This window comes from Euprymna scolopes, chromosome 46, assembly GCF_053919585.1.
Source record: "Euprymna scolopes isolate OS-2025 chromosome 46, ASM5391958v1, whole genome shotgun sequence".
In the NCBI taxonomy this organism is placed as follows: domain Eukaryota; kingdom Metazoa; phylum Mollusca; class Cephalopoda; order Sepiida; family Sepiolidae; genus Euprymna; species Euprymna scolopes.
The window spans coordinates 14,907,012-14,921,138 of record NC_136527.1 but is presented as its reverse complement, the minus strand read 5'-3'; the positions used below and the strand labels follow the sequence as shown (position 1 = coordinate 14,921,138).

Genomic DNA, 14,127 nt, shown 5'->3' with positions numbered 1-14,127 from the left:
TTTAATATTTAAAAATATTCTAATAAAAATTTTAATGGTATTTTTTTAATATTAAAAAATAATTTAATAGTATTTATTCCGATTTTATTTTTAATATTTTGACACAAATTTTTATTGGATATAAAGAATACAATTTTCAAAACATTTTTAAGGCATTTTTCATATTTTCAAGGATTTTTCAAGAAAATAATAGAAATAAGGCTTTCCAAGATAAAAGTCAAAATTCAAAGACTTTTTCGAGTCCGTATGAACCCTGACCCCTTGATATGATACTTTTTTTCAACAACTCACCTGTCCAATTAGTGTGTCTCGATGCTTGAACTCTGAGAAGTCGGTTACTTTGTTGGTACTGACCAATCCGAGAACTAAACTGTTCCAGACTTTCAGGAAGAGAGAAACGGAACCATAATGCGTGCGCACAGAGGCCGAGCCGAGGGCGAGTGCAGCGTTAATCCGAACCTTGAAGTTGGTGCAGCCTTCCACGACTGAACAGAGACAGGAATAAACCTGCGTCTGCAAAAAGAAAAGCAAAAACAGAATCAGATGACAAACTTTGCATCCGCATCATCCAAACAAAAACAAAGGTGCTTCTGCATTTACCAACCCACGTAAAATTATTTATAAAAAAAAGGTAGATGCCTTGAGTGCCATCAGCTATAATCGAAACCAAAACTTATGAAGAATTCTTGGTAAAATTATTTATGACAAGAAATGGAAGTACATAATAATTAAACGATGTAAGCGTGACACTATCGTATTAATATATAGATTGTTTTATTATTACTATGAGCAGTGGACGATTTTTTAAACCAAAATCAAAACTATAAAACTGCCAACTGACAAATGACCCTTATCCTCGATTGGCCTTTGAGCCTTAATAAGCAGCAAGTCCCTAGTAAAAAATGATTTATTATTTAGGCGGATAATTTAAGCAAGCCTAATTATTCAAATACCCACTCATCATCTCCCAATATATACGTTGTCTAGTGGATGCTTAACAAAAATACATTTTGGTTTGCCCAATATTTTCCATAAAGTTACCCAGGTGTGCCCGAAAAATAACGGGAATAACCAGAAACAGCCGGCCTAGCCTTCTTTAACTGTAAAACTGCTACAAATTCATAGGATCCTTTATTTAGGTTAAATGTTATGTTTAGCAAATGTACTACTAGTTAATATCTAATTTAAGGTTAATTCTCTTAAATTTCGTAATGATGGTTGTTTTTTTTTTTTAACATTTTGAGTCATTGGAATTTTTTTTTACCATAAGGCTATCATCCCTGTAAAGGCCAATGGCACCCACTTCAACATTTTTAGCAATCTATCATATAAATCTCACCTGTCTGTTTAAATGTATGTATGTATGTATGTATGTATGTATGTCTATGTCGTCAAGCTCTGGTGTGGACGTGTGTTAAAAGCACACAGATGTCTTACCGTCTTTCTGTGCTTCTCCCAGACAAATCAACCCCACGTGCACGTCGTGACCACTGCCACGCAAACGGGGCTCTGATGAGCGGCGAGTGTCCTGCGCCATATAACTGGACCTCCACTGCCTTGTGGGCCAAGGTTATTTAACCAAAGGCTAAGGGTGAGGTAAGGAGCTTAGGCCCTGTAAGCTGCGGCATATATGACACACCGGCGTGTGGAATATGCTCTGATGCCCAGCAACCTAAGTGACCGTCATGGATCAAATGGCATGGTGGGTGGAGAGGGCTCTGTAAGCCGTAGTGAAGGCAACCTCCTTAGGAGAAGGAAAACTCTGATATAAAACCTGCGATGACTGCTGCATCCAATGATGTAGACTTGCTCTTCTTTTTGGATCAATGTGGCAGTTGTTTAGAGAGTGGGATTGTCTCGGTGCAAAGTCTTTCCCCACTATAACAATCCTCATGCACAGGCATTGCTCGATATAAATTAGATACACTTTTTACCATCTAGTGTATCTTTATAGCAAAAAAGGCTGGCTGTAGCCTAAAACGGCAAAATATTCGATGAAGTTTGGCAATGTTCGAAAGCGAATTTGCTGCCATCATCATGTATGTCTAAAACTATCAACAGAGGCAATGGATTTTCACGAGATCGGTACTATTTAGAAGTTTGACCCTTTAGACGACAAATATCGAAAATCTTGGTTGTTATTGTCACAACGTTTCGGCCGTTTTACCCTCTGGCCTTCATCAGGTGTTTTGTATCGAACTGGGGAACTGTCTGTTAGGAGTCTCGAACCCAACCCTTTATTATTATTACGGGGGTACTCGGGGAGTCCTAGTGACATATGGCCGAGTGGTCCTAGACGTTGTATCAAAGTTTACAGTTACCCAAAGGTGCTGAGTTGTTCAATCCTGAACGAAGGCAGTAAAAAGTAACATTCAAAACAGAGAATCAGCAACTATGTCCCAGAGCCTAGCTGGAGTCCGAACACAAAACGTGGATTCCATGAACAAAGCTTCTTTCTTAGAACTGCACGCCTGTGGAACTCTGTTCTGTCGGCCTGCTTCCCACCTGACTACAACCTGGATGTCTTCAAGTCCAATGTTAACAAATTCCTAATGAACCGCCCCCTTAAGTAAACACTTCATCAAATCTCCACACTAACGTAATGTACTTGCAATAACCCTTATCCCTGAGTGGCTTCCGGGCCTTGATAAGTGGTGACCACTGTGTAAAAAAAAAAATTATACAGATATTAAAGAGTAATTTTTATTTATTAAAACTTTATTTTTAAATAAATAAATATAAGTAAGTATTGTTGTTGCATTAAAATATCTAATTCAGTATTAATAAAATATTTTATCAAAATTTAAATCAACCATTAACCTTTTTTCTATTGTCACCTTCATTTACTGACTTAGTAAAGAAATTGAGAACATAATTTTCCTCTCGATTTATCTAGTCTGGTGGAGTATCCAGTTTCTCCCCAATTAACCATTTTCATATTGGTCTTTTGGTCTTACTGGATTCCCAGATAAGAATTTATCTAGTCTGGTGGAGTACCCAGTTTTCGTACTATTACTTGAGGTAACATCACTTGGAGAAGGTGCACCATTCCTCGTAAAAGCTAATGTAGGTTAGCCATAGTAAGGAGATCTTATTTGAGCAGCGAATACTGTGCTTTTTTTTTAATATTTGATCAGGGTTTACTTCTATGGAAAAAGTATCCTCATGCCAGGTTGTTCTGACAAACCCCTGTACAGAAAGACCTTAGACACTTGAGGACAGTGTCTAGTAGGCATTCAAGTTCTCTCACAGAGTTATTTCCCTTATGCCGACTCAAGTTGTGTGTGTATGTCCAGAGAGAGAAATGGGTTAGGTAAAGAAGAAAGAAGGGGTGGAGAGAAAGAAAGAGAGAAGTTGTGTAATACTCCACAAGTGAAAAATTTACTTCCACCATGACTAATGTTTGTGCAAAATTTTTTTAAATTCAAGGCGTGGGTATTGAGAAAAGTGTGAACAAATGAACAGATGAAAGATTTGGGGGTAATTTTTACCCCTATAATGCCCCTAGAAGGTGAAACCAGAGTTATCCCAGAAAATCCATTTTGGCAAAAATTTACTTTCACCATGACTAATGTTTGTGTAAAAGTTAAAAAAAAAAAAAAACCAAGGCGTGGTTATTGAGAAAAGTGCGAACAGACGAACGAGAGTGGATTACTAGGCCCAATCCCTTCTGTTTCCAATAAAAGAAAAAAAGAAACAAAATATTTGTGTAATTTGAAATAATTTATTTTTACAAATTATGTTAATAATATATAGAACTTGTATCCTGTACCTCTATAAGGCCATCATTCACCCATGTATGGAGTATCGTTGTCATAAGCTTCAGCCTCTGCCCCATCGACGAAATGTTGCATCCCTCTGCCTGTTCTAGAGATATTTTAATGGTAAATGCTCCGACGAACTGCAAGCACTTGTACCCCCTCGACGTAAATACCCCCAACAAACCCAATAAGCAGTACAATCCCACCCCTTCACAGTAGAGATCCCTAGATGTAAGAGAGCCTTCTACTCCAGTAGTTTCTTCCCCAGAACCGCTAGACTTTGGAATTCCCTGCCAGGTCCCTGCTTACCCAACAGTACTGACATGCAGAAGTTCAAGTGTAACATGAACCGATATCATGCTGCCCAACTCCCTACACAGTACCCCTGATGCTTATATCCCTGATAGTAGCCTCCTACATCAAAGTGGCAATGTGTCTTGTTTGGGGTGAAAATGTAAAAAAAACAACTTACGCTCCAGTCCGTTTCTCCATGAGAAAGAAAAGTATTCTTAAGCAGATTATTCAGGGCATAACACGCGTTCCAGCGGACCTGTAAATAAAAAATAAAAAAGACTTATTAAGAATTCTTGATAAAATTATTTATAAAAACATAGATGACTTAAGTGCCATCAGTTATAATCAAAACTGAAACTAAAACTTATGAAGAATTCTTGGTAAAATTATTTATCACAAGAAATAGAAGAACATAACAATTAAACGACCCAGATGTAAGCGTGACGCACAAAAGAACACGCACGCTATCGTATTAATATATAGATTGTTTTATTATTACTATGAGCAGCGGACGATTTTTTAAACCAAAATCAAAACTATAAAACAGCCAACTGACAAATGACCCTTATCCTCGATTGGCCTTTGGGCCTTAATAAGCAGCAAGTCCCTAGTAAAAAATGATTTATTATTTAGGCGGATAATTAATTTAAGCAAGCCTAATTATTCAAATACCCACTCATCATCTCCCAATATATATGTTGTCTAGTGGATGCTTAACAAAAATTTGTCCTATATTTTTCATCATCTTAAATTTATCTTAGTTTACACGAACGCATATTTTAGTTAGCATATACAACGAACATAGATATATTACACTACCTGCAAAGGAGAAAGCAATGCCTGGGAGGATAAATGCATAAAAATACGAACTAGTTTTAAAGCATTTTCTACTGTTTCACCACAACACAAAATTCTCATAAGGTGGAGGTATTACGGGTTTGTATTACTATACACATAGATTCGAAAAAGTTGTCAAAAAACAAATATAGAACAAATAAATGTTATCAAAGGTAAGATAAGTTACTTTTCTACCTAACTGGATATATTTTTTGTGTTTTTATTCAGTGTAACATGTTTATTCAGCTCGAAAAACATGCAGTGTTTACCGATGTATTGGAAAATTCAAAATGGCGGCCGACTCACTCTCGGAGAGGGTAAGTTTGGGAAAAGGTATTATAAACAATAAACTAGACAAAATACTGTTAGAAATTCGCTCAATATATGTTACCGTGACATAAGTTGACATATATTCGGTTGTTTTTTAATAGTATTTTGTCTAGTTTATTATTTATAACATCTTTTCCCAAACTTACCGTGTTAAAGAGACGGTCGGGCGCCATCTTGAATTTTCCAATACATCGGTAAACACTGCATGTTTTTCGAGCTGAATAAATATGTTACACTGAATAAAAACACAAAAAATATATCCAGTTTGGTAGAAAAGTAATTTATCTTGCCTTTGATAACATTTATTTGTTCTATATTTGTTTTTTGACAACTTTTTCGAATCTGTGTGTACAGTAATACAAACCCGGTATTACTTCTTTTTAAGATGGACCTGCAGAAGAGTGCATCAGAGTTGGAGTACCTCCTGGAGCGATAGAATGATCTAACCATATTTCCAGCAGTCTTAGCAACAGATTTCATATAAGTCGATTCCCGATTGCGATAAATCTCTCTCCTTCAGCAGATTTTGTTCATTCGCCCCCCCCCTCCCATCTTATACATTCAACAGTGTGCAAACAATCTACCAAGTTAGATGGCGACCACACACACACACACACACACACACACACACACACACGGCCTTGTGTCACATTTTCAAGCAATTAAATCCAAAACAGGATTATCAGAAACATTGGAAGTAAAACTGGGAAGACAAGGAAAAAAGACAATGATTTCTTCTTGCCTTTTTGTTTTGTTTTATTTTTTGTGGTTGTTGTTGTTTTTCACCGAATAGCTTCGGAGAACGGTATTAATAAGGCATTCATTTAGTTTTGCGGATAAATAAAATAGAAACTGAAAATAAATGGGGGATTTTGTAGCAAACTTCAATATTTCAATTAAAATAGTTGTACAATTTTTTTTTTTTTTTTTTTTTTTTATTCAATTTTCACCCCAAACAAGGCACAGTGCCACTTTGAAGCAGGGGGCTACTATCAGGGACTTAATTAGCGGGGTCATTATGAAGGAAGATGAGTAGAAAGATGTTTGTTAACATTACACTTGAACTTCTGCATATCATTGCAGTTGGGAAAGCAGAATCCCGGAAGGGAGTTCCAAAGACCCGCAGTTCAGGGGAAGAAACTATTGGAGTAAAAGGCTTTCTTGCAACTAGGGATCTCTACTGTAAAGGGATGAGACTTAGTAGCTTGTCGGGTTTGTCGGGGGTAGTTACGTCGGGGAGGTACAAGTGTTTGCAGTTCATCAGAGCATTCACCATTAAAGTATTTGTAGAACAGGCAGAGGGATGCAACATCTCGTCGATGGGACAGAGGCTGAAGCCTAGATGACAGTTCAGGACCTATCAGGTTGGCGACTCTCTTTTGAACCCTGTCCAGGAGCGAGAGACAAGAAGCAGATGCAACAGCCCAGATGTGACAACAGTACTCCATACATGGGCGAATGGTTGCCTTATAGAGGTATAGGATACTGTCAGGCGTAAGTAGTTTTCTAGCACAGTAGAGGGAGCCAACCTTCCTTGCAGCAGCCTTGGCAATGCTCTCAATGTATCTATTCCAGTTCATATTCCCTGTAAACGTTAGGCCGAGGAGTTTAAAAGAAGTACTTTCAGGTAATGTGTTCTTGGCCATTGCTATTGGTGATAGAGAAGGTTTCTTGTAGTTATTGAAGGAAACAAGCTTAGTCTTAGCAGCATTGAATGTGACCAACCATTTTTGTCCCCACTCCACTACGGATTGGAGGTCATCTTCTAGTGTTTCTGCCATTTCCTTGGATATGTGTTCATTTGTTTTCCCCTCATATCTGTTATAGAGAGTGGTGTCATCGGCAAATATACCCATCTCCGAAACAATTTTATCAGGGAGGTCGTTTATGAATATCAGGAATAATAGAGGTCCAAGGATAGACCCCTGAGGTACTCCCATTTATGTCATATTGTTTGGATGTACGACCGTCGAGGACAACTTTGATTTTTCTATTACTTAAGAAGGATTTAATTACATTATGAATTCTTCCAGTGATTCCATATGATCTAATTTTCCTTAGAAGACCATCGTGCCATACCCTGTCAAAAGCCTTAGATATATCGAGGGCCACCGCTCTACCCTCCCCTGTTTTATCCAATGAACGGTATATACGTTCAGAAACTACAGTTAAGATATCTGCTGTTGAACGGGCTTGCCTGAATCCATATTGTTTGTCAGTCAGGAGTTTAGCAGCTGTTAGGTGCTGGACTAGGGCTTGATTAACTAAGGACTCAAATATTTTGGCAAAAAGCGGGAGGAGGCTAATGGGGCGATAATTTAGTGGGTCAGTTCTTTCACCAGAATTCTTGAAGACTGGTACCACAGAGGCGGTTTTCCAGCAGTCGGGAAAACAAGATTCGTTAAGGCATTTATTGTAAAGTTTGGACAGAACTGGAGCAACCTCGGCAGAGCATTTTTTTAATAGCACAGCCGGGATGAGATCTGGTCCACATGCTTTTGAGGTGTCTAGGTTTTTTATAATAGCATGTACCTGAGAAGGGGTAATTTTCAAATCGTCTAGTGTGGCGTCTGTTCGCAGAGGAAAATCAGGGAGTGAGTGGTGTACCGAGTTCAGTGTGGAGTTTGAGGCCAACCGACTGGCAAGCAAATTAGCCTTGTCAGTTGCCGTGCAAGCAACCTCATGATTGTTTGTTAGTGGGGGAATAGTTGACTGTCCATTATTTACTACGCTGTTATAGATTTTCCAAAAATCCCGGGTTCCTAATTTCTGTGCTTCGATGCGTTTTCTGGTGGTTTCAGAGTAATCTGTCTTAGCTGTCTCTATCACTCTCTTACAATTATTTCTATCTCAATTATTTTATTACTCTTCTTTGAAGCAAAGAGGTCAGATATAAGGGTTGGTTGGTTGGTTGGTTGTTTTTGTTTTACGGCATATCAACCCTTTTCGGGTTATTTAATGCCGAATCCAAAGATTTTGAAGAAAAAATTTTTTAATAGAATATATTTGTTGTTTTCAAGTCGGTTTCTATTTAACCCATAGTTGGAACCCTAACAGGTACTACCACTCCGGGTCAGAGTGGACCTGGGTAGGGAGCAATGGTAATTAAAGGGTGGCTCCACACTGCCCAAAGCCCGCAAGCTGGGGCCTCACCACTGGATATAGTTTAAGGTCATATTCATGACCCAGATATAAGGGAGACAAAAAAAAAAAAAAGATGGCTGCAAGCAATTTACCCAAATACGCTGAAGTAGATTTAAAATATAAGAGGTATTTTAGAATATTTCTGAAAATAAATATAAACTAAATTGAACATGAGTCAGAAAAAACAAAGATGTGCTATTGGTTCAAACTATTTTTTTTAAAGTGTTTTACAAATATTTTAATGGAATGTGTTCTGATGAACTCGTTCCACTTGTACCCCCTCGACATACATATCCCCCGACAAACCCGCTTAGCAATAAGATCGCACCCTTTCACTGTTGTTGTCCCTAAATGCCAGAAAGCTTTCTATTCTAATAGGCTCTTCCTTCGAAACAGCTAGACTTTAGAATTCCCTGCCTGCTGCCTGCTTCCCTGGCTGTACTGATATGCAGAAGTTTAAATGTAACATAAACAAATATCTTGTTAATCTTTTCTAGACATGGTCTCAAATAGTGCCCCTTACGTCCAAGTGGCGATATGCTTTGTAAGGGGTGAACATGAGTAAAAAAAAAATATATATATATATATATATATATATATATATATATATATATATATTTGTTTTTTTTCTTTTCAAAAGGATAGATTCGGTTAATAATGGCTTCGCCTCGAAGCAAGATTTTTTAGAAAGTCGCCATAATTAGTTTGGACGTATATATAATATTTTTATTTATTTTTAAAACAGTAATCTACGTACACGCGTGTTTCGAGTTTCATTAACTCTCATCAGCGTAGCTCAACTGTTTCTAGGGATCGAACTTCAGACTATGTTTCCACAGTCCGGCACCTTAACCGTTAGGCCACGAAACCTAGATGAATTTACTGTTTATTTTTATCGCTTATAAATTTAGATTTGTTGTTGTTGTTGTTGTTGTTCCCCCCCCCCAAAAAAAACCGATAGATTCGGTAAATAATTGCTTCGCCTCGAAACTAGATTTTGTAGAAAGAAATATATATATATGTATATATATATATATATATATATATAAAATTTATATTTATGTCTCAGCAGTAGAGTGAAAAGCATATCTTATTTTTCTTTTATTAATATTATTGGAATCTTTTCTTTTTTCCTTGTACACATTTTTGTGAATTATTCCATGGATTTCTGCCTTTGGATTATTATGGACCATCTTCTTCCAATTAGGGGATTTCCTTGGATTTTACTTGTGCAAATGGAAATTCTTTTAACTTTCTTGAAGTTTTACATTTGGATTTTACCATCACTGGATTTTTTATCTTCCACCAGACTATCCATTCATGTGTAATCACCTTTTTCTTTACCATATTCCCTCTGCTTAACTTATTTTGTTTTCAAGTAAGATCTTTGACTTACTTGTTGTTTCATCAAATTACTTCTGCATGCAAAATCCGATCCCGCATTTTGCTAATTCCTACCCTCTGATGAGAAGGAGAGTATTTCTTTGAAACTCTGCGGATTAAGGACTATCCATTTATCTAGTGTTTCCTTTTCAGATTAAATATGTTTTTAATTCATTTCAAAGTGTTTTTTAACATATTTTATTAACTGTTTGCTCATATATATATATATATATATATATATATATATATATATATATATATATTAGTGATGGGACGATTCCAATATTTTTTTTTTTTCCAGATTCCAATGAAATTACTGGTAGGCATCCATTTTTCCGATTCCAATACCGAAACCCCTAAATCTTCCAATTCCCGATTCTGATTAATCGTCCAAACACTAATATATATATATATATATTGTATTTAAAGGGGTTTAGAACAGTAGTCTAAAGAGCAGATTGTATTTTAATGTGATAGTAAAATTACTAATTTAATTAAAATACAAGAAAAGAACAATGCTCGTTGTAATTCAGATATATAATAAGCTCGATAGGTAAATATCCTAGAGCTACTTTAATATTTAGTAATGTGATTGACAATTTAAAATTCACATTAAAAATTGATATACATCTGCCTTACTTAAAAAATGCTAGGTTTATTTATGGTGTCTTTTACATATATAAAAAAGAAACCCAATATTTTTGCTGATGAGGAGACTTTGTTTAAAAACAAACAAACTATATGTTAAAATTATTGTCCGTGGCTTAATTTCTATCACAATAAAAACATTGTTTGATAATTATGTTTCAGTTTGAAGAAATATGGTATAATAAAATTACGGGGTGTCCGTTCGCACCTGACCTCCATAGAATGGAAATATGTCACAAAGTTTAACAAGGTTTTTTAATATAGATCCACAGAATATTGTGATAAGTGTTTCAGTGTGAACAGGTATGGTATAATAAATTATGGGGTTTATCTATTTTATTTTTACTTTCATCATATTTTGCTTTGGTTTTGATACTCCCAAATTCAAAGCTATCTCTTTACAACCCTTCCTTTTCATAACCTATCATAATTTCATAAATCAGAGTCCATTTTCTGTAGGCTGTTATTGAACCCAGTCAACGACGGGTACTTTTGCTAGTATGTATGTATATATATATATATATATATATATATATATATATATATATATATATTGTATTTAAAGGGGTTTAGAACAGTAGTCTAAAGAGCAGATTGTATTTTAATGTGATAGTAAAATTACTAATTTAATTAAAATACAAGAAAAGAAAAAGTGCTCGTTGTAATTCAGATATATAATAAGCTCGATAGGCAAATATCCTAGAACTACTTTAATATTTAGTAATGTGATTGATAATTTAAAATTCAAATTAGAATTAAAAATTAAAAATCTGTTTCATAAGAAGAAACAACAACAAAGTCAATAATTTGTACGATCGTTTCGGAAACAATGTTTTTATTGTGATAGACATTAAGCCACGGACAATAATTTTGACATATAGTTTTTTTTTTTAAACAAAGTCTCCTCATCAGCAAAAGTATTGGGTGGGTTTTTTTATATGTAAAAGACACCATAAATAAACCTAGCAATAATATATATATATATATATATATATATATATATATATATATACCTGGTAATTGTGCCTGGTAGACCAACACAAAACCTATCTGAAAAAACTTGTTTTCTAGGGGTTTTCAGGTGTGCTGAAAACGAATATCGCATTTAAAATTGGGGCCGGCGACTAGTTTTCACGATACTGAAAAGATACATGTAACATGTAGTAATGTCACGTGGCAGCCATATGAGTAAAAAAAAAAAAAAAAAATACTTACTTTCATGATTCCGACATTCGTGTTTTGGACCAAAGACTTCACTGCCGTCTCAACTGCGGACTGAATTTGTGCATTTTCTAGAGAAGGAAATAAAATTTTATTTATCTCATCATCATCATCAGCAGCAGCATATTCATTTTAATAGATGTCTTACATATTGACTTTAAAACCTATCTCTGTTCATTGTCAGCTAACATACTTTTTTTTTTTTTTACAAGGGAATCCCCACTAATCAAGGCCCAGAGGCCACTCGAGGATAAGGATTAAAGAGTGTACAGTGGTCAAAAGGACAATATCATAATTATCGTTAGAAGTATAAATTTGGTAAAATTGGATTACTTAAGGACAACGGCTCATCAAGAATTTGTTTACATTGGACTTGAAGACGGCCATATTGTAAAGTGTAAATTTGGTAAAATTGGATCACATGTTGACATGCATTTCAATGGTTTCAGGAGATTGACCTTCAAAATAACCTATCTCTGACCAGGTATTTATTTATCCCTCAGGTCCATAAACTTCCTCTGGTTATAGTCAACTAACATACGTCCTAACTTCCGTTGTGGCTGCTACAGTGCAGTAATCCTTAGAGCTGGAAATTGAGTATAACTTGCTATTTAAATGGCATGGTTTAATAGAACTTGTTTACTTTGGACTTGAAGACAGATATGTTGTAGTCAGCTGGAAATCAGGCCAGCGGAACAGAGTTCCACTTTTATATAGATTCATGAAATAATCACATAATTTAAATATGAAATATTTATGTTATGCATTCGCATTTGCTGTGGCCGGTTGTTAAAAATGTTTGTGCAGTCTATATAATTGTTAATATCTGCTTTCGTCGCAGATCCAGGATATATAAACACTAACAGCGAGTAAAACACAACACAGTTGATCTATAGAAAAAATATATTGTCTTTGTTAGGACCATACAAAATTATAATGCAAGGGGAATAATTCTTTACTTCTTTGGGAAAACTTGCCTCCCCTTCCAGCGAGATCAACTAACCACCTGTTAGGACGATACAAAAGTATAATGCAAGGGGAGTAATTCTTTACTTCTTTGGGCAAAGTTGCCTCCCCTTTTCCGTAGTCCTAAACTTTAAATTCTCGCTACTTCTTGCGAGATCAATGACCGGAAGTAGAAAGTGGAGAGAAAACAGAGTTACTTTCAAAATGAAGAAATGAGCATCATTCCGGTTCGTTCTTGTTATCATACTTGGACTTCTAACCTTCGTTATGTGTGTGTGTGTGTGCGCGCGTGTGTGTGTGTGTGTGTGTCCATAATAAACGTATATCGTTATGTAACAGAGAGTGATTTTCTTATTTGTTCATAATTGGTCCATTCTTTCATAATGTGCTGCAAACATACCCACATGAAGGCTGGACACCCTGCGGTAAGATATTTTACGTTATATTGATTCTAACGCACCCCACTATATAAAACCACCCCACAAATCCTCCGGATGTATTGCTGACATCTCCTACAACCACAATCAATCCATAACTAAACTATTTATAACAACCTTTCTTTACCTAATTTTAATAATAGTAGCTAGCGGGACCCGTGGAAATTCCGCAGTGAACTCATTCATATGTAATATATTGATGTTGTAGATGCTCAGTGTAAATGGAGACGCTCTGATATTATTGTAGCTCTTTTGTTAAAACTGTAAAGGTATTTATCTAAGCTATTGTTCCTAATAATCTTCCTCATCCCACTTTTTTTTTTTTTACAAGGTAGATAAGGGTTATTGTGTGCACAGTACGCTAGTGTTGGAGATCTGATAATCCAACTCTTCCCTAACCCTAACCCATTTTTATCACCCTCGCAAATTAGTTCTCCCCCAATTGCTTACGATAACAGTAATTATGCTAACCACCCCACAAATCCTCCGGATGTATTGCTGACTTCTCCTACAACCACAACCCAACCCTGAAATATCCATAACCAAACTATTTATAACAACGTTTCTTTACCTAATTTTAATAATAGTAGCTAGCGGGACCTGTGGAAATTCCACAGACGACTGATTCATATGTAATGTATTGATGTTGGCGTTCTGTAGATATTCAGCATAAATGAAGACTCTCTGATATTATCGTAGCTGAGAATGGAACTAGAAGAGTGTAACTTACACCTGAATTTTACAGAGTACTTTATCCACTATGCCATGGGTCCTTGCGGGAAGGCTGGACACCCTGCGGTAAGGTATTTTAAGTTATATTGATCCTAATGTATCCCACTATATAACAGTTTTTATTTGACACCAACAAATCAGATTTTGATTATAAATTATTACTGGTGTTTTGACGTTTCTGAAGGGTGGGGGAAGAGGTTTCAGATGTCACGCGGTAAAGAAATGTCACAGTCTAGTTCTCTCTGACAGACTGCCCGGCTTTCTCGCTGTGATGATTGATTTATATAAGCATTCTTTTCCTATTGGAATGCTTAACCTTTCCTGTTGTCTACTGTTTCAATCCTTTGGCCGATATCCTCTCATATATTTCTGGG

The 14,127-nt window shown here is 35.9% G+C and overlaps 1 protein-coding gene across 1 annotated transcript in view; it reads right to left on the bottom strand.

Annotated features, from left to right (window-relative positions):
- LOC145270750 (HEAT repeat-containing protein 6-like) overlaps positions 1-14,127 on the bottom strand; it is a 138,828-nt gene that overhangs the window by 10,756 nt on the left and 113,945 nt on the right. Inside the window, exons 20-22 of the mRNA XM_080126350.1 lie at positions 11,613-11,689; positions 4,234-4,311; positions 292-513 (exon numbers count right to left, since the gene is read on the bottom strand). Coding sequence (XP_079982476.1) covers positions 292-513; positions 4,234-4,311; positions 11,613-11,689 — 377 coding nt within the window. The remainder of the gene's footprint in view (positions 1-291; positions 514-4,233; positions 4,312-11,612; positions 11,690-14,127) is intronic.